This window comes from Delphinapterus leucas, chromosome 1 (genome assembly GCF_059928025.1).
Source record: "Delphinapterus leucas isolate spDelLeu-1000000601 "Yukka" chromosome 1, BTC_Dleu_Yukka2, whole genome shotgun sequence".
Taxonomy (NCBI): domain Eukaryota; kingdom Metazoa; phylum Chordata; class Mammalia; order Artiodactyla; family Monodontidae; genus Delphinapterus; species Delphinapterus leucas.
This window is the reverse complement of record NC_143129.1, coordinates 67,482,411-67,503,039: the sequence shown is the minus strand read 5'-3', so window position 1 is coordinate 67,503,039 and position 20,629 is coordinate 67,482,411. Positions and strand designations below refer to the sequence as shown.

The window sequence follows — 20,629 nt, the reverse complement described above, 5'->3', positions numbered from 1 at the left end:
CCTGGACTTGAGTGGATATTTCCTTTCTAATGTTAGGGAAGTTTTCGACTATAAACTCTTGAAATATTTTCTCGGGTCCTTTCTCTCTCTCTTCTCTTTCTGGGACTGCTATGTTGGGAATGTTGGTGTGTTTAATGTTGTCCCAGGGTCTCTTAGTCTGTCTTCATTTCTTTTTATTCTGTTTTCTTTATTCTCTTTTGTGGCAGTAAATTCTACCATTCTGTCTTCCAGGTCACTTATCCGTTCTTCTGCCTCAGTTATTCTACTATTGATTCCTTCTAGTGTAGTTTTCATTTCAGTTATTGTATTGTTCAGCTCTGTTTGTCTGTTCTTTAATTCTTCTAGGTGTTCTTTAATTCTTCTAGGTCTTTGTTAAACATTTCTTGCATCTTCTTGATATTTGACTCCATTATTTTTCTGAGGTCCTGGATCATTTTTACTATCATTATTCTGAATTCTTTTTCTGAAAGGCTGCCTATCTCTACTTCATTTAGTTGTTTTTCTGGGGTTTTATCTTGTTCCTTTATGTGGTACATAGTCCTGTCACTTTTCATTTTGTCTATCTTACTGTGAATGTGGTTTTCATTCCACAGGCTGCAGAATTGTAGTTCTTCTTGCTCTTGCTCTCTGCCCTCTGGTGGATCAGGATATCGAAGAGGCTTGTGCAAGCTTTCTGCTGGGAGGGCCTTGTGGTTGGAAGAGCTTGGTGTATCTCTGGTGGGCAAAGCTCAGTAAAACTTTAATCCACTTTTCTGCTGATGGGTGGGGCTCTGTTCCCTCCCTGTCGGTTGTTTGGCCTGAGGCGTCCCAGCACTTGAGCCTACGCAACTCTTTGGTGGGGCTAATTGTGGATTCCGGGAGAGCTCATGCCAGGGAGTACTTCCCAGAATTTCTGCTGCCAGTGTCCTTGTCCCTGTTGTAAGCGACAGCCACCCCCCTCCTATGCATAGGTCCTCCAACTCTAGCAGGTAGGTCTGGTTCAGTCTCCTATGGGGTCACTGCTCTTTCTGCATGGGTACTGATGCGCACACTATTTTGTCTGTGCCCTCCAGGAGTGGAATCTCTGTTTTACCCAGTTCTGTCGAAGTCCTGCAATCAAATCCCGCTAGCTTTTAAAGTCTGATTCTCTGGGAATTCCTCCTCCCATTGCCAGACCCCCAATTTGGGAAGCCTGATGTGGGGCTCAGAACCTTCACTCCAGTGGGTGGACTTCTGAGGTATACTTGTTCTTTTGTTTGTGAATCACCCACCCAGCGGTTATGGGATTTGACTTTATTGTGATTGCGCCCCTCCTACCATCTCATTGGGGGTTCTCCTTTTTCTTTGGGTGTTGGGTATCTTTTGATGATTTTCAGTGTCTTTCTGTCGATGATTGCCCAGCAGTCAGTTGTGATTACGGTACTCTCGCAAGAGGGAGTTGTTCCATACAAACTTCAGGACTTCTATTTCTGTGAAAAATGCTTTTGGAATTTTGATAGGGATTGCTGTAAATCTGTGGATGGCTTTTGAGTAGTATAGTATAATATTAACTTTTTTCATACATGAATGTGTCTTTCTGTTTGTTTTTTCAGTGTTTCTCATCTTTGTCGTATAGATTTCAGTGTATAGATCTTTCACCTCCCTGGTTAACTTTATTCCTGAGTATTTTATTGTTTTTGATACTGTTGTAAATGGGCTTGTTTTCTTTATTTCATTTTCAGATAGTTCATTGTTAGTATACAGAAATGCAACTGGTTTTTGTTTGTTGATGATATATCTTGAAACTATAGAAATCATTTGTTAGTGCTAATAAATTTTTGGTGAAGTCTTCAGGATTTTCTATCAATATATATACGATGAGGTCATCTGCAAACGAAGGTAGTTTTATGTCTTCATTTCCAATTTAGATGCCTTTTATTTCTTTTTCCTGTCTAATTATTCTGGCTGGGACTTCCAGTAGTATGTTGAATACAAGTGATGAGAGTGGACATCCTTGTCTTGCTCCTGATCTTAGAGGAAAAGCTTTTTTCAACGTTTCACCCTTGAGTATGGTGTTAGCTGTGGACTTGTTATATATGGCCTTTTTTATGTTGAGGTGTAATCCTTCTATTCCTAGTTTGTTGAGAATTTTTATCATGAAAGATGTTGAATTTAGTTAAATGCTTTTTGTGCATCTATTGAGACAATCATGATTTTTATCTTTCCATTAATGAGGTGTATTAAAATTATTGATTTCTTTATATTGAACCATGCTTACATTTCAGTGGTAAATCCCAGTTGATTATGGTGTATGGGTCAATGATACTTAAAAAAAATTTTTTTTTTTAAAATTTTTTGTCTGCGCTGCGTGGCATGTGGGATCTTAGTTCCCTAACTAGGGATCAAAGCTGCACCTCCTGCATTGGAAGGGCAGAGTCTTAACCTCTAGACCACCAGGGAAGTCCTGGTGTATGATACTTTTAATGTGATTTTGAATTTGATTTGCTAGTATTTTCTTGATAATTTTTGCCTCTATATTCATCAGAAATGTTGGCTTGTAGTTTTCTTTTCCTGTAGTAGCCTTATCTGGCCTTGGTGTGAGGGTAATGCTTACCTCAGAAAATGAGTTTAATTCTTGAAACATTTGGTAAACATTTAAAGCCTGAGAAGCTATCTGGTCCTAGGCTTTTTTGTTGTTGTTACTGTTGGGAGGTTTTTTATTTAATCTCTTTACTCATTATTGTTCTGTTCAGATTTTCTTTTTTCATGATTCAGTCTTAGTCAATTATATGTTCCTAGGAATTTATTCCAGGTTGTCTAATTTGTTGGTGTATAATTGTTCATAGTAGTCTTTTATGACTCTTTATGTTTCTGTGGTATCAGTTGTAATGTCTTCTCTTTTATTTATAATTTTATGATCTTGTTAAGTCCTTCGAAATGTTTGTCAATTTTGTTAATCTTTTCAAAAAACCAGCTTTTAGTTTTTTTTATCTTTTCTGTTATTTTCCTGTTCTCTATTTTATTCATTTCTGCTCTGATCTTTATCATCTTCTTTCTGCCAACTTTGGGCTTTGTTCTTCTTTTCTAGTTCCTCAATGTGTAAATTTAGATGGTTTATTTGAGATCTTTCTTTTTTTCTTAATGTAGGCATTGATTGCTATAAACTTCCCACTGAGAACTGCTTTTGCTGCATCCCATGTGTCTTGTTTCCATTTTCACTTGTCTGAAGATATTTTTTGATTTTTTTTTCTTTGATGCTCTGGTTGTCCAGGAGTGTGTTATTTAATTTCCACATGTTTGTGAAATTTTCAGTTTTCCTCCTGTCAATTTCTATTTTCATACCACTGTGGGCAGGAAAGATACTTGGTAGGATTTCATTCTTTTAATGTTTGCTAATACTTTTTTTGTGGTCTAACATGATTTATCCTGGAGAATGTTCTGTGTTCACTTGAGAAGAATGTTCTGTTGTTGGATGGAATGTTCTATATGTATCTGTTAGATTCATTTGATCTAAAGTTTAATACAAGTCTAATGTTTCCTTACTGATTTTCTGTCGGTATGATTTATCCATTGTTTAAAGTGGGGTGTTGAAGTTTGCTACTATTATACTGTTCTCTTTCTTCCTTCAGACCTGATACAGTCTTTCTTTTTTTTTTCAGTCATTCTTTTTAATTTTAGACATTCTAATAGATATTTAGCAATAGCAATATGTGGTTTTAATTCGTTGTGCTATCTATTTTTACATACAGTCATCCCTCCATATCCACAGGTTCTGCATCTGTGGATACCGAGGGTCGACTGTATTTCTCCATTTTATATAAGAAACTTGAGCATCTACAGACTTTGGCATTCGTCCGGGGGTCCTGGAACCCATTCTATTGGATACCAAGGGAATATGGTATTCATCTGTATCCCTCAAACTTCCTAAGCTTAATAGTTCCAGCCCCCTTTTTTAAAGATTCTGTAGGATATTCTATATAAACAATTTTGGCATCTGAGAATAAAGATAGGTTTACTTCTTTTCCTGTCCGGTTTCCTTTTATTTCTTTTTCTTGTCTTACTGTGCTGTCTAGTACCCTAGACAGTGTTGAACAGAAGTGGTGAGAGCAGACATCCCTGTCTTGTTCTGATCTTAGAGGGAAAGCATCCAGTCTTTCATTATTAAGTATGATGGTTTTTTAACGGATGTGCATTGTCCGGTTGAAAAAGTTCCATTCTACTTTGCTGAGAGCTCTTTTTATGAATCGTTGTTGGATTTTTTTCAAATGTCTGTTCTTTTTTCAGATGTTTATTCAGATGTCACTGCATTTATTGCAGTGATCATATGATTTTTTTTTTAGTTTGTTAATATCATGGGTTACATTGATTAATATTTGAGTGTCAAACCATTCTTGCATTTTCCTTGAGTCATGATGTATTATCTATTTTCATATATTGTTTTATTCAATTTTCTAAAATTCTGTTTTAGAGCTTTTGTGTGTACATTAAGGATATTGGTCCATAGTTTTCTTGTATCAATGAGTTGGTAAGTATACTGTTCTTTTTAGTTTTCTAAAATACTTGGTACAGAATTTTCATCTTTTATTTTTTTAAAATACTTGGCAAAATTCACCAGCAAAGCAGTCTGGGCCTGGAGTTTTCTTTGTTGAAAATTCTAACTGCAGTTTGTTAATAAAAATGGACAGTCTTGAGTAAATTTTGTTTAGTAAGTGTGTTTCAGGGATTTTGTTAACTCCCCACGTTGTTGAATTTATTTGATAAAGTTGTCCACAGTGTTCTTTTATATGTTTAAATATTTGTAGAATGTGTAATGATGTCACTGCTCTCATTCCTGATATTGGTAATAAGTTCCCCCACCCCTTCTTTTTCTTGATTAGTCTGAGTAGAGGTTCATTAACTTTGTCTTTTCAATGCACCAGTTTCTGGTTTTATCAATTTTCTGTGTTTTCCTGTTTTCTTTTTCATTGATTTCTGCTCTTATATTCATTATTTCCAATCTTCTTTTGACTTTTGATTTCATTGGCCTTCTTGTTATACCTTTTTGAGTGGAAGTGGAAGTCATTGTTATGGGACCTTTATCCTTCTAATATAGGTGTTTTTGTGCTGTAAATTTCCTTCTAAGCACTATGTTCGCTACAACCCCAAAATTGAGATATGTTGTGCTTTTATTGTCATTCAGTTAAAAATACTTTGTAATTTATTTTGTGATTTCTTTTTTGACCATGTGCAATTTTATAGTTTTCAAATATTTCTTTGTGTTAATGATTTCTAATTTAATTCCATTTTGGACAGAAAACATTTTATGGGACTTGAAGTCTTTTAAATATATTGAGATTTGTTTTATGCCCCATAGTAAATATCTTCTATATTGGTAAATATTTCATGTGTACTTAAAAAGAATGTATATTCTGCTGTTTTTGGTTGTTTCAGATGTGATAGTAAATCTGGTCCTAGTTACTCCACCTTGATTGAAAGTGGAAGTCAGTAATTCCTTCTTATTTTTTTTAATTTGGATATAGTTCACATTCCATAAAATTCATCTCTTTTAAGTGTTCAGTGCAGTGCCTTTTAACTATATTCATAAAGTTGTATAGCTGTCACTGCTATCTAATTCCAGTATATTTTCACCATCCCAAAGAGAAAGTCCATACCAATTATCAGTCACTCCCATTCCCCCTCCACCAAGCTATAATCTGCTTTCTGTCTCTGTAGATAAGCTTATTCTGTACTTTTTATGTAAATGAACCATATAATATGTGGCCTTTCAGACTGGTTTTCACTTAGCGTACTTTTTTAAGGTTCATCCATGTTGCAGCATGTATTATTATTTCGTTTTATGGCTGAATAATACTTCATTGTATGGATATTTTGTTATGAGCAAATGGGTTAGTCACATTTTGTTTATTCATTATTTGGTGAACATTTGAAATGCTTCCCTTTTTGTCTGTTATGAATAATGCAGCTGTGAACTTGAGTGTAGAAGTTTTTCTGTGACATGTTTTCAGTTCTCTTGGGTATACATTTTGTTGTGGAATTGCTGGCTCTTAGCGTAACTCTGTTTCAGTTTTTGACCGTACTGCCAAACTGCTTTCCAAATAGCTGTACTATGTTGCATTCCTACCAGAAATGTATCAAGGTTCCAGTTTCTTGACATTCTAATTCTTCTTATATTTTGTGTTTTCTTTTTCTTAAATTATTATAGCCATCTTAACAATGTGAAGTGGTAATTCATTGTGGTTTTAGTTTTCATGAAGACTGAGACCTATGTTTCCTTCTAAGAGCTTTAAAGTTTTGGCTCTTACATTTATTTTTTTTACATCTTTATTGGAGTATAATTGCTTTACAATGGTGTGTTAGTTTCTGCTTTATAACAAAGTGAATCAGTTATACATATACATATGTCCCCATATCTCTTCCCTCTTGCGTCTCCCTGCCTCCCACCCTCCCTATCCCACCCCTCTAGGTGGTCACAATGCACCGAGCTGATCTCCCTGTGCTATGCGGCTGCTCCCCACTAGCTATCTATTTTACATTTGGTACTGTATATATGTCCATGCCACTTGCTCACTTTCTCCCAGCTTACCCTTCCCCCTCCCCATATCCTCAAGTCCATTCTCTAGTAGGTCTGTGTCTTTATTCCTGTCTTACCCCTAGGTTCTTCATGACATTTTTTTCCCTTAAATTCCATATATATGTGTTAGCATATGGTATTTGTCTTTCTCTTTCTGACTTACTTGACTCTGTATGACAGACTCTAGGTCCATCCACCTCATTGCAAATAGCTCAATTTCGTTTCGTTTTATGGCTGAGTAATATTCCACCTTATATATGTGCCACATCTTCTTTATCCATTCATCCGATGATGGACACTTAGGTTGTTTCCATCTCCTGGCTATTGTAAATAGAGCTGCAATGAACATTTTGGTACATGACTCTTTTTGAATTATGGTTTTCTCAGCGTATATGCCTAGGAGTGGGACTGCTGGGTCATATGGTAGTTCTATTTTTAGTTTTTTAAGGAACCTCCATACTGTTCTCCATAGTGGCTGTACCAATTCACATTCCCACCAGCAGTGCAAGAGTGTTCCCTTTTCTCCACACCCTCTCCAGCATTTATTGTTTCTAGATTTTTTGATGATGGCCATTCTGACTGGTGTGAGGTGATATCTCATTGTAGTTTTGATTTGCATTCCTCTAATGATTAATGATGTTGAGCATTCTTTCGTGTGTTTGTTGGCAGTCTGTATATCTTCTTTGGAGAAATGTCTATTTAGGCCTTCTGCCCATTTTTGGATTGGGTTGTTTGTTTTTTTGTTATTGAGCTGCATGAGCTGCTTGTAAATTTTGGAGATTAATCCTTGGTCAGTTGCTTCACTTGCAAATATTTTCTCCCATTCTGAGGGTTGTCTTTTGGTCTTGTTTATGGTTTCCTTTGCTGTGCAAAAGCTTTGAAGTTTCATTAGGTCCCATTTGGCTCTTACATTTAAATCTTTGATCATTTTCAGTTAATTTTTGTATGTGATGTGAAGTAGGGATCCAAATTCCTTTTGCTTGTGTATATCCAGGTGTCCTAGCACCAATTGTTGAAAAGATTATTGTTTCTCCATTGAATGGTCTTGGACCCCTTGTCAAGAATTACCTGACCATAAATGTATGGGTTATTTCTGGACTCAATTCCATTCCATTGATTGATATGTCTATGATCATGACAGTAACACACAGCCTTGGTTACTGTAGCTCTGTAGTAAGTTTTTCTAATTCCTTTTTAGGTGACTTGGTTTTATGTCTCTGGATATAAAATGGACTAATTAAAATAAATTTAAATAAAACTTAAGAAAGACTCATATTTCATTGTGAATTTATAGAACATTGTGCTTGCCAAATGGCACTCAGTATGCATTTTCACTAAGTAAAGTGGTAAATACTATTTACCATAGGCATAACGTCATTAGTGATATAAATTTTAAACCATCAGCTAAGTGAAGATGGCATACTCATTTTACTTTCAGTCTGCTTAAATTTCTTTTTTGCTTTCTTTTTAGGTTAATACGATCTGTTGGAATGAGACTGGAGAATATATTTTATCTGGCTCAGATGACACCAAGTTAGTAATTAGTAATCCTTACAGCAGAAAGGTAAAGTGGTTTTAAAAATCTACAACTTAATGAGAAAAAAAAAATCAAGAAGCTAGAAATCAAGAAATAGTGAATAATCATGGAGTGGGCATTTGTAAAGAATATCCCTATTTTTCTAAAGTTATATAATTTGGAAGTTATCACATGCAAGTTCCTTAGTTTCTTTAAGAAAACATTAGATTTCATTCAGCCTTTTGACTCTAGAAAATTTAAATATGCTTCATTTTATGCATGTGGATAAAATTGCCAAAAGTGACATTATCTCAATAAGCCATTCTTTTGGGGGAAAAATGTGATTTTTTTTCTTTTATGCTCACAGAATCTAATCTTCAGCCAAGCAGTTTAAGAAACTGAATTTTATCAGTTTACAAACAGTGGCTAGGTTCTAATGAAATCCTTCATAACATCCAATTCAGTAAACTGGGATATCATATTAAATTTTAATTTGCATTATGTTCTGATTTTTATTGGCCCTTCTTCTGACTTTATAAGAGTAACTATACAAATACTTTTATATGAATGAGAATACCGTAGATTGGCAGACTGAAGTCATATTTAATATTAGCAATCATACAGAATAAATTGTTCATGTATTTTTTGTTTTTCTACATTTAAATAGTTAAGATATTTAAATAAATGTTTGTGGTTCTTCAGCCTAAAAAAAGGTTTGTATGGAGGCTATCCTTGATTAAAGGACAGGTCATAGTTTTATTTCAGAGATAGCTTTACTTAATTGTCCTGACTTAGCAGAGAGAAACTTGATGTTTCAGAATCCTGCTTGTCTTAGCTCTGCAATTACTCAGAGAACCTTCCTGGAATAATGTATATGTGGAATGCTTTTTGATCATCACTATCAGAATTTTAATGTTTACAGTATTTAAATCACTCATCTAGATACCAATGGAATAATTTTTTTGTTTTGAAAAGATGCAGAGCTTTACTCTTTTTTAAAAAAAATATTTATTTATTTGGCTGCATCAGGTCTTAGTTGCGGCACACGGGATCTTTCGTTGTGGCGTGTGGGCTCTTCGTTGTGGTGCATGGGCTTCTCTAATTGCGGTGCGCAGGCTTCTCTCTAGTTGTGTACGGGCTCCAGAGCACGTGGGCTCAGTAGCTGTGGCGCACGGGCTCTCTAGTTGTGGCGCACAGGCTCTAGAGTGCATGGGCTCAGTAGTTGCGGCATGCAGGCTTAGTTGTCCTGCAGCATGTGGGATCTTAGTTCCCCAACCAGGGATCAAACCCATGTTCTCTGCAATGGAAGGCAGATTCTTAACCACTGGACCACCAGGGAAGTCCCAGAGCTTTACTCTTTCCTATAAAAATTGTTGTAAAATACACATTACATAAAATTAAGCATATTAACCATTTTTAAGAGTTCAGTTCACCGACATTAAGTACATTCATATTGTTGTGATACCATCACCATCATCCAGCTGCAAAACTCTTCTCATCTTGCAAAACTGAAACTCTATACCCATTAAGCAATAACCCTTCATTCGTCCCTCCCCCAGCCCCTGACAACCACTGTTCTACTTCCTATCTCTATGAATTTGTCTACTCCAGGTACCTCATATAAGTGTTTTTATACAGTATTTGTCCTTTGTGACTGGCTTATTTTACTTAGAATAAGGTCCTTAAGGTTCATCCATGTGCAGCATGTGTCAGTATTTCTTTTCTTTTTAAGGCTGACAAATATTCCATTGTATGTATGTATCACGTTTTGTTCACCCTTTCATCTGTCAGTGAACACTTGGGTTATTTCCACCTTTTGGCTATTGTGAATAATGCTGCTATAAGCAGAGCTGTACAAATATCTCTCCAAGTCCCTGCTTTCAGTTATTTTGTGAATATCCCCATTGGAATAATTTTTAAAAGATCTTATTTTTCCTTTATTTGCTTATTTTAAAAAAATGATAATCACTTTGATGTATGGTTCCCAGTAGAATATGTATATTTGAAAAGTGATTACTCTTCTTTTTCAGTTTGAGAAATGATTAATCAGATAATACTTTAAAAGATTTTGAGTATAACAAGACTTTATAGTTTTCACATAGTGGTTTTAATAGATCCAAATTTGCTGTCATATAGGAATATTTTTTGTTTTAAAACACTGATGATTCACTACATAGGAAAATTAAGTTTTTTGATCTTGAGTCAGATATTATCTGTTCCTATAGTTTTACTCTCTTTTTAAATCCTGTGAGTTGATGGAAAGATTAATTTATTGCATATAAAAGTTTTGATACTTTTAAAAAATAGATTTAATTGTTCCTTATGAATGGCATCATGTCTTAGTTATATATATCATAGATCTCAAATACATAAAAAAGAGAAGCTTCTTTTTTCAAAAATTACAGGCTAGTTTATTTGGACCAATCCTCCCACTGAAATCAACTCAAAAGTGCTTGATTAAAAACTTTAAAAATTATCCTAAAAGTAAATAACTGTCTTGATAGTAAGGAATTATCAGTCCAAAATGGAAGGGAAAAAGGGAATCCAGAGAAGTGAGCACGATAGCCACTTTTGCCCTGAAGATATTTGTCAGTCTTAGCATATCTAAACTTTAGTTTTGGTGGCCTTGAAGGTCAAGGTGAATAGAAACAAAGCTCAGGATCCTAGTCAGGTATGGATTCCTATAAGAGACTTCGCACAATATTCTGGGACCCCCAAAGGTCCTCCTCCTCAAGGTATAGATGAAACAGAAGGAAGTTAGCCCTCAGGTAGCCTTGCAGCATCTTCTGTAAAAGAAATCCTGAGTATATGCAAAATTTTTCTTGATTTGGCTTCATTCAGCTACCTTTAGTTCTTAGAGCATAAAATGTTGTTTGTTTCTTCTATGCTTTGCTTCTGCTTTTCTCTCTTTGTGGGATGTTCTGCTGTCCCACGTACCTCCTACTTACTTGGCAAGTTTAATTTCATCCTTCAAGCCTCAGCTCTTATCTGTGATATATCTCTAGTTTACCAAGGCAGATGCAGGCATTCCTTCCTCTGTGTTCTCGTATTTTATGGATAACTCAATTATTATGTTTGTTTGCATGTTGCTCACCATTAGACTATAACTTCTTTGGGACAATGACCATTTCCTTTTCCTTTTTGTTTCCTCAACACTTAGTAAATTTCCTGTCATGTAGTAGGTGCCCAATAAATATTAGTAAAAGAAAGGCAAGAAGTTTCTGTATTCAATGCCTTAGACAAGGGTAGGCATGGGTTGGGGGAGGGGTGATTTTTACTAAGAGATTGAAGAGCTAGCATCTTCTATCTAGATACTCCTGGATCAAGCATGAAGTTTTGAAAGTGTTGTATATAACGTGATGCAGGAGGGAAGAGATACCTGCTTGGCCAGCTAGATTAGTCAGAGTAACCTGATGATCAGCAAAGTGATAGACATTACAGCTAGTTCACTTTCACATTTATTACTAATTGAAGTTAACAATATATTTTGTTCATTTTAGATTAAGTTACTCTGCCATCTTCCACCTCTGTAGGCCATTATTCTTAGATGTTTTCTGAAAAAGTATTATAACGCATTAATCCAAGGAAAGCACAAATAAGAAAATAAATCTAGCTTTCAAAAATTGTAACTGTTTGCAGCTGCACATCTATTTTTTTAAATCGACTTTACTGCTATTTATCTCCAGTAGCGTGAATATCTGTATTGGCTGTACTGATTCCATTTCAACAAATAAAAACAAATTCCGACCTTTGGTGAAATTACTAACTGTATATAGATGAGTACTATAGTTCTTCCAACAATTATCTATTAATAAATTAGGGAAAGAAGCAGTACAAAATGAAGTTAACATGATTATGCAGGGGTCAGGTAGTAGGTTTGATAGGCTAGATTAAGGAGTTTACTTTTTAGTGTAATTGAAATAGCTGATCACTAGAGTATTTTAAACATGGAAATGATATGATTTGTCTTTTTAAAAGTTAGCTGTGGTTGCTTTTTGGAGAGTAGAGTTTGAGTAAGATCAGAAGCTAGGAGATAGGAGGCCATTGATGTAATCCAGAGACTGAGATGAAAATCTCTGAGATTGTAGTTGAGAATGGATGGTGGTTGAGGCAGAGATAATGGCATTAAAGGTGGTGAGAAGTAATTTGAAATGTATCTTGGACATGGATTTGCTGGTGGATTTTATATAGTGGATGAGGGAAAGAGAAATGAAGGATGCTTCCTTAGTTTTTGACTTGATAAATTGTGTGGGTGGATATTGATGTTATTAAGATGGGGAATACTAGAGAAAAAGGAGTAAGTTTGGAGAGGGACATCTGAAATCAAGAGATTTGTTTGACTTAGTTTTTTACTAATTACTTTAATGGTTACTCTGATTACTTTAATAAAGAAATTTCTTTCAATTTTTGAGTGATATGTGATATGCCAGTACACATGTTAATGTATTGAATGAGGTCCCTCCTTTTGTTTCTGGAGCTATACATAAACCTGTTGAATGGAGATAAATCAAATTGTTAAGAATAATGTCTGCTGAATGTGACTAAAGCAAAGTCAAAGGCCTATGAGACTAAGAAACTACGTACATTGTATGTAGTGACATATATACTTAAATACTTGGTAAACCATGCTGAAATATTTGACAGCATTAAAGGCTATGATTCTATCTTGTTTAAAGGCTTTATATTAATTATTCTCTGTGTTATTTCTTGTACCTTAATTGACTAGGTCTCAGTGTCTTATACTTGGAGAGAGGAATGAAAAATTTTTAAACGTTTAACAGTTTTTATTCTCCATTGGCTTTGGTTGATGTAGGTGCAAATTCTCTCCCCTTTTTTTAATTTGACCTTAATTAAATGTGCATTAATAAGACTTACAGTACAGTACTGTATGGTACTCAGCAAATCCTCATTTTGTTCATGACCCTAGGTCTTAGATAAAATGAGGTGACTTAAATACTTAAGGTGGTCAAGGTAAGTAGCTGCTAATACTTATACCAGATCTGTGTTCTGATTTGGTGTCATACTTCAGTTATGAATTTGTCAGTGTTATACAGTAAATACTCACTTAAAACCAAACCAAAAATAAAGTTGAAATATCTTTTCCTAAATTTATTTTAAGATTTTAAAACTGATGAAAAAGTTGAAAGAATAGTACAATGAACATCCACAAATAGATTGTTTAAAAAAGTATTTTAGAGTAAGTTGGAAGCATTATGCACTGCATTCATGAATACTTTGACATCTGTCTACTAGGAACAATAACATTATCCTATATAGCTATAATACAGTTACCATGGTCAAGATATGTAATATTGAATATAGAGTTGATCCTCATTACTTACAGATTCCATATTTGCAAATTCACCTACTCATTAAGTTTATTTTTAACCCTAAAATCAATACTTCCAGTGTTTTCCTGGTCATTTATGGCCATGTACATGTACAGAGTGGCAAAAAATTTGAGTTGCCCAGCACATACATCGACACTCACATTTCCAGGTGAGATCAAACAAAGTGACACTCAGACTTCTTGTTTCAAATCAAATACTGTAAGCATACTGTATTGTATCCTTGTTGTGATATATTTAGTGTCACAGGTTTTGCATTTTTGTTAGTGATTTCAATGTTTAAGTGGTCCCCAGCTATCGTGCTGAAGTACTATCTGGTATTCATAAGTACAGGAAGCCTGGGATGTGCTTTATGGAGAAAATATGTTAGATAAGCTTCATTTAGGCATGAGTTATAGTGCTGTTGGCCATAAGTTCAATGTTAATGAATCAACAATATATATCAAATAAAGTGTCTTTAAACAGAAACACATGAAACAAAGTTACTTATTGATTAGTTGATGAAAATATTGTGACCAGAGCCTCATAGGAACCTAACCCTGTATTTCCGTAGGAGCAGTGATTCAGCACTTGCTTTTTCAGTGTTTGTGGTGACTTTACAGAGCACAACTACCAGTAGTAATGAGAATTGACTATATGCTGTTATCATATTTGTATAATATATACAGTTTTGTACTGTTGACTGAAAAAAATGCACAACCTAAAAGTTGAGAAATATGTTTTATTTGGTGGATATACTGAGGACTTAAGCCAGGGAGACAGCCTCTCAGATAGCTCTGAGGGACTGTTCTGGAGAGGTAAAGGCGGAGCTAGGATATATAAGAGTTTTTGCAAAAAAAACCCTAGGTAGTCAGAACATCAAAAGATTACTGCTAATTAAAAAACCCCAGACATCTCAAGTTAACGAATTTAGCTCTTTGTTTGGGAAGATGCAAGAATCTGGGCTTATTGAAATTGTTCCTTTGCTATGTACCTTAACTATCTATGGTCTGTAACCTCTTTTTCTCTATCTTGAATCCCCTCAGGGTGCACCATTGGGGGTGGCTGCAGAGACTGATGGCTTGATGGCTGGCAGCCTGCTTATTGCTGTTCTGAGTTTCCCTCAGGGTGCACCATCGGGGGTGGCTGCAGTGATGGTTGGATGCAACATCCTTTGTTTACTGATATGGCAGGTGACATTCGTTGTCCATGGTATATTACATATATACACACATAATACGTGCACATATATACATGTATAGTCCATGTTCAAATTTTCCCATTTCAGTAGTTTTGTCACTGCCATGCCTCCTTCAATCCAGCCCCCAATCCAGCACCACATATTTCATTTATTTGTCATATTTCCTTTGTCTCCTTTAGAACAGTTCATTCAACTTTTTGGTCTTTCATGACATTGATATGTTGTTTTATTGTTATATTGACATATCAGTCAAGTTATTTTATAGAATGTCCCTCCATTTGGATTTGTCTGATTGTTTCTTCATGAGTAGATTAACATTAAACATTTTTGCTAGGAATTCTCCATGGGTGATGTTGTAGTACCTGATATTAATTTGTCCCCTAATTGGTGATGTTAAGTTTGATCTTTCCATTGTGTAGGTACATTTACCCTTTGTGATTATAAGCTACGGGGGAGTAGTGTGTTGGGACTGTGTGAATATTCTCTTTCATAGCAATCTTTCACACAGTGGTTTCAGTATTCATTGATTCTTGCCTTAATCAGTTGTTATAATGTGGTTATAAATAGTGATTTTTAATTCTGTCATTCTACAGTTATTAATTGACATTATTCTGTGAATAAGAGCACTTCCTTTGTCTTTGCCACCTTTTTGAAAAAATTACTGTGGGATTATAGATTTTTATTTTTATTCAATAAATTATAATCTATCACTGATATTTTTATTGATGCTCGAATTGCCCCAGTTTGTTCAGTAAGACATTTTTTGTTGTTCTTTTATTTATTTATTTAAAACATTTTATTGGAGTATAGTTGCTTTACAGTGTTGTGTTAGTTTTGTTCAGTAAGACACTTAAAGTGAACTAAAGCAACTTTGTGTCTGTGTTTTGACATATTCCCTTATTTTGAGCACATTTTTTTAAAAAAAGCACACCAGATATTCCCATTGCATTAAATTCCCATTGTATATAATACATTGTGGGGATGTACCATAATTTATTCAGCCAGTCTCCTGTGTTTTGCTATTATAAATAACTCAGTAAGTAACTTGGTACTTTTTTTTTTGGTATTATTGGAGGTGTATCTTCAGCATAAATTCTTAGAAATAGACTTGTCTGATCAAAGGATTAACGCATATGTGGTTTTGTGAGGTGCTGCTAAATTCCTCTCCATTGGTCTTGTACCATTTAGCAGTCCCACCAGAATTGTTTAAAGAGCCTGGTGTTCCGCGCCCCCGCCCCCTCCGCCCCCACTGCCCTGCATGCTCACTTATACAGTATGTTGTCAAGCTTTTGAATTTTTCCCAGTCTGAAAAGTGGGAATTAGTAATCTCAATGTAGTTTCAAATTACATTTCCTTTATGAATAAACTTAGATGCTTTTTCACATTTTTAAGGGCCTTTTGTATATCTTTGGACTATCTCTTCAGATCTTTTGCCCATTTTTAAAAAAATCAGGTTTTGTTGGGTTTTTTTTTCCCCCTCTCAATTTTTAAACACTGTTGGGGGATTTTGTCTTTTACCTGCAGTGTATGTTACAAATATTAAAATATTTATTTTAAACTGTATTTCTGTCACAGGAATTCTGGTCTTTTAAATTATTAAGGAGTTAGATGTAGGAAGTTCTGCTGTATCCTCATCTGTACCATTTCATTACTTTATGATTCATTTAAATTCAGTTTACTTTTATTTCTTCATCCTGAAAAGGAATAACTTAATAATCATCTAGTAAACAGTTTCAAAAGTCAATCAAGATAGTCTTTTTATATTTACTGAGGGTTTATGAGTGAGTCAGATACACCAAGTAGGTGGAAATATGTATATTTAATTTTCAAGGCACTGTTGTTGAACCCAAGTTTGTGTGCGTGATGCACAATGAGGCCAAACAAACCTAAATGTCAGAGTTTGGAGCAGAGAAAGGTTTATTGCAAGGGCCATGCAAGGAGAACAGGTGACTCCTGCTCAAAAGACCCAAACTCCCCATGGGTTTCAGGGAAGAAATTTTTATAGGCAGAAATCTGGGGGAGGGCTGCTGGGTGTGTAACCCTCCTCTGGTTGGCTGGTGGTGAGGTAACAGGGTGGTGTTCTAAGAATCTCCAGTCAGTCTGGGGTCCACATGCTTGTGCCCAGCCTGAAGTTACCAGCCTCCACCTGGGTGGGAGGGGCTTAGTTCCTTTGGAGAACTCAAAGATATGTATCAAATTGTTATGCACAATCCCTTCTCCTTCCTGCAGAGAACCAGGACCAGTTCCCTTTGCTGTTTCTGCATTTTCTCAGTCCCCTAATTAGTAGCTGTTTAATCTGCCCTTTGGAACTCAGGGAAGGCGTAGGAGGCTAAAAGCCTTCTTCCTACAAACAAGAAACAGGAGACATTGAAAGGCTTTTATGCCTGGGACGGCCCCACAGGGTCCTGCTTGGTTTCAGTCCCCCGTTTTCTTTGATTCTCCTCAGTCATGAGAGGAACAGATGTTGGACGAGACAGGGAATAAAATTTGGATAGACAGGTTAATCATAAACTCTACAGAGGAACTCAGTTTTAGGGGGACTCAGTTTCAGCACTATTCCTGTTGATACTTAATCTTCTTCACATCTCAGAGAGAAATAAAGAAAATATGTGAGATTCTGATTTCTTTTTTTTCTAATTACAATAGTTTGGAATCAAGTGATATTTTTTCATTTGAGATGAGAATGTTAATGAGAATTTATTCCTGGCTGTGATTATATTGAATTTGAATGTTTCTTTTTAGGAACTAATAAATTACTAAGAACTACTTCCTCTCTGTGTTTTAGGTTTTGACAACAATTCGTTCAGGGCACCGAGCAAATATATTTAGTGCAAAGTTCTTACCATGCACAAATGATAAGCAGATTGTATCCTGCTCTGGAGATGGAGTAATATTTTATACCAATGTTGAGCAAGATGCAGAAACCAACAGACAATGCCAATTTACGTGCCATTATGGAACTACCTATGAGGTACAGTATTACTGTGATTTATCTATATGACATATTTGTGTTTGTTTTGTATAGGTGTGTATGTATGTGTAGATAGATATGTGTATGTACATATGTGAAGATTTGTGTGTATGTACACATTCATGCATAAATAGGTAAAGATATTATTGACAATATCTAGATTTCAGTATTTGAGAAAATGTATCTTGATAGGCTTGTGAATAAAGTTAAAGAATAAGATGTGAGTAATAGTAATGGGGTTTGTAATTCCTTGAGCAACTATACTCTAAGCAAACAGATATCAGCCTTTATAGATGCTTCTTTATTGTGCTATAGGGCTCTATACTAGGCTTTAACTTCGTAACCACTTTCTCACTGTTTTGCATAAAGTCACTACCGGTATGCTTATCAAACGTTCAGGTCAGAAGGGACGCTAGTACAGTAGACAAAAGAATCCGATTCCTAAAGGATATTAATAAACTGAAGCCCTAAACTGAATTAAATGAGGTGAAATGAATCTGAGACTCAATTATACTGCTTTGGTTCAGAAAAATTGCCTACTCTTCAGAATGCTCCTTTATAATTTTGTCATTTCATTTCTTTGTATCAGATGATTCATTGTTTTCCTATATTCTTTTAACCTGGTATATCTTTTTTCATTACTTGAATTTCAGTTCTTCTGTACCCTTATTTTATGATGTGTACTTATAAAAATAGTATTCTATAGCTGGATTTTTTTTTCTTATCCGTTTCTCACAAATTTGGCTTTTAACTGGAGATTTCAGTCAGTTTATGTTTATTGTGAGTGCTGATCTATTTGGATCTATTTATATATCTTATTATAAATTTTCTATTTGAAAAAATTTTCCCCTATTACTTTCCCCCTCCTCTTTTTGCCTTCATTTTGAATTGCTTGAAGGTTTTGCATTTGGCCCATTTTGTTTCCGCTATTTGCAAGGAAGATGGACATTCATGTTTTACAAGAGTAATTAACAAAGTATAAAGTCAATAAATAACTTTGCCCTTCTCCTGAATGTACACTTTAGCACATTATAATCTCTTCATCCCTTGTCTAATTTTATATAGATATAAGTTTTATGTTGTTCAGAATGTAGTTATATTCTGTTTTTCCCCTCATGAATTAAAATATTATCATTGTTTTATTAGTTAGTGTTTGTTTAGATTTACCGACATATTTACCAATACCTTTGGCTCTTCTGTTACAGATTTTCTATGAGGGGTCATTTTGTACCTGGTAAAGTACAGTCTTTACCAGTTCGTTTAGGTGAGAGTTTGTTGATCTAAAACAGTTTTAGTTTCCTATTTCCCTTTTCTTTCTTTCATTCACTTCTTCCCTTTTCATCCTTTTACAGAAAATATCTTTTTCATGTCAGTTCTTCAAAGGTAGTTTTACTAGATACACACTTATAGTTTGACAGTTATTTTGTTTCAGGTGATATTCCACTGTATTCTGCCCTTACTTTTAAAATTGAGAAGTCAGTCTAATTGTGGTTCCTTCGTAGTTAACTTATCTCTCTTCCTTGACTACAGGTAATTCTGTTTTTCTTCACTGTTTTTATTTCTTCTTAATTAATGTCACAACAGTGTATCAAGGTATGGATTTGCTTTTTATTTTTTATACTTGGAATTTATGTTCTTGATCTTAGAAACTGGAATCTTGAAAAATGAGGGAAATTTGTAGTTAGTAAGTCTTTGATTATTCTCTACCATTCTCTGTATTATTTTTTGTCCTTTACCTTTTATTTTTTTAAATTAATTGATTAATTAATTGATTAATTTTTTCACACACACACACACACACACTGTATTTTATTTTTACAAGAGATAAATACACTGACACCAAGCTTTGTAAATACATGACCACAACAAAAGCAACGATTGCAATTACCAAACACGAAACACACTCATACTATGTCATAAGATTGACATTCAGTCCAGGAATCCTCCACTGTAACAGCTCCTTTACTTTGCAGTGAGAATTGATTTGTATATTTTTTACCTCTGAGTCCTTGTGGTATTTTTTTTTTTTATTCAAACAGAAAGTCACAAAAATTATAATCATCCTCATCAGTTCACTCAGTCCCATGTAATTAATTTTTTTTATCTTGATCTTCTGTTAGCACTTTTATGAATTCATCAGTTTTCCATTAGAGTTCTGAAAATGCTTATTCATTCAGTTCAGCAGTATAGTCAGTTACCAGAAACCTGTACCTGTCAGAGTCTTTTCCATGAATTCCTTGGAGATGAAACCCTTTTATAGGAACATATTTGCAAAAGCATCAGAGTACACCCAGAACTGTCTGTAAATGACAAAAGACTTAAAAATGACCACGGTTAAAGATTTGATGAAAGTTCATAATAATGCAATTGACAAGGAAATTTAGTTATTTCTGAGACATACATTTTAAAGTAATTACCAGAATTATGACTTATAACATTATACCAGAACATATAAGATTTTTAGAAATTTCATGTAATGTCTGAAACATTTATATTAACATATTTCCATACAAATAACCCAAAGAAAGTTTAGTATTAGTTGTTTTTTTTTTGTTTTGTTTGTTTGTTTTTTTATACTGCAGGTTCTTATTAGTCATCAATTTTATACACATCAGGGTATACATGTCAATCCCAATCGCCCAATTCAGCACACCACCATCCCCACCCCACAGCGGTTTTCCCCCCTTGGTGTCCATACATTTGTACTCTACATCTGTGTCTCAACTTCTGCCCTGCAAACCGGGTCATCTGTACCATTTTTCTAGGTTCTACATACATGCGTTAATATATGATATTTGTTTTTCTCATTCTGACTGACTTCACTCTGTATGACAGTCTCTAGATCCATCCACGTCTCAACAAATGACTCAATTTCGTTCCATTTTATGGCTGAGTAATATTCCATTGTGTATATGTACCACATCTTCTTTATCCATTTGTCTGTCGACGGGCATTTAGGTTGCTTCCATTACCTGACTGTTGTAAATAGTGCTGCAGTGAACATTGGGGTGCATGTGTCTTTTTGAATTATGGTTTTCTCTGGGTATATGCCCAGTAGTGGGATTGCTGGGTCATATGTATGGTA

General features: G+C 34.9%; 1 protein-coding gene across 8 annotated transcripts in view; it reads left to right on the top strand.

Annotated features, from left to right (window-relative positions):
• Positions 1 to 20,629, top strand: part of DCAF6 (DDB1 and CUL4 associated factor 6) — a 172,407-nt gene that overhangs the window by 38,293 nt on the left and 113,485 nt on the right. For 7 of the 8 annotated variants that reach the window (XM_022560109.3, XM_089911525.1, XM_022560102.3 and 4 more), the window contains 2 exons: positions 8,001 to 8,093; positions 17,359 to 17,544. In XM_022560109.3, the coding sequence (XP_022415817.3) occupies positions 8,001 to 8,093; positions 17,359 to 17,544 (279 nt within the window). Of the gene's footprint in view, positions 1 to 3,727; positions 3,857 to 8,000; positions 8,094 to 17,358; positions 17,545 to 20,629 lie in introns of all 8 variants that reach the window. The other variant, XM_089911542.1, reaches the window with a different exon arrangement.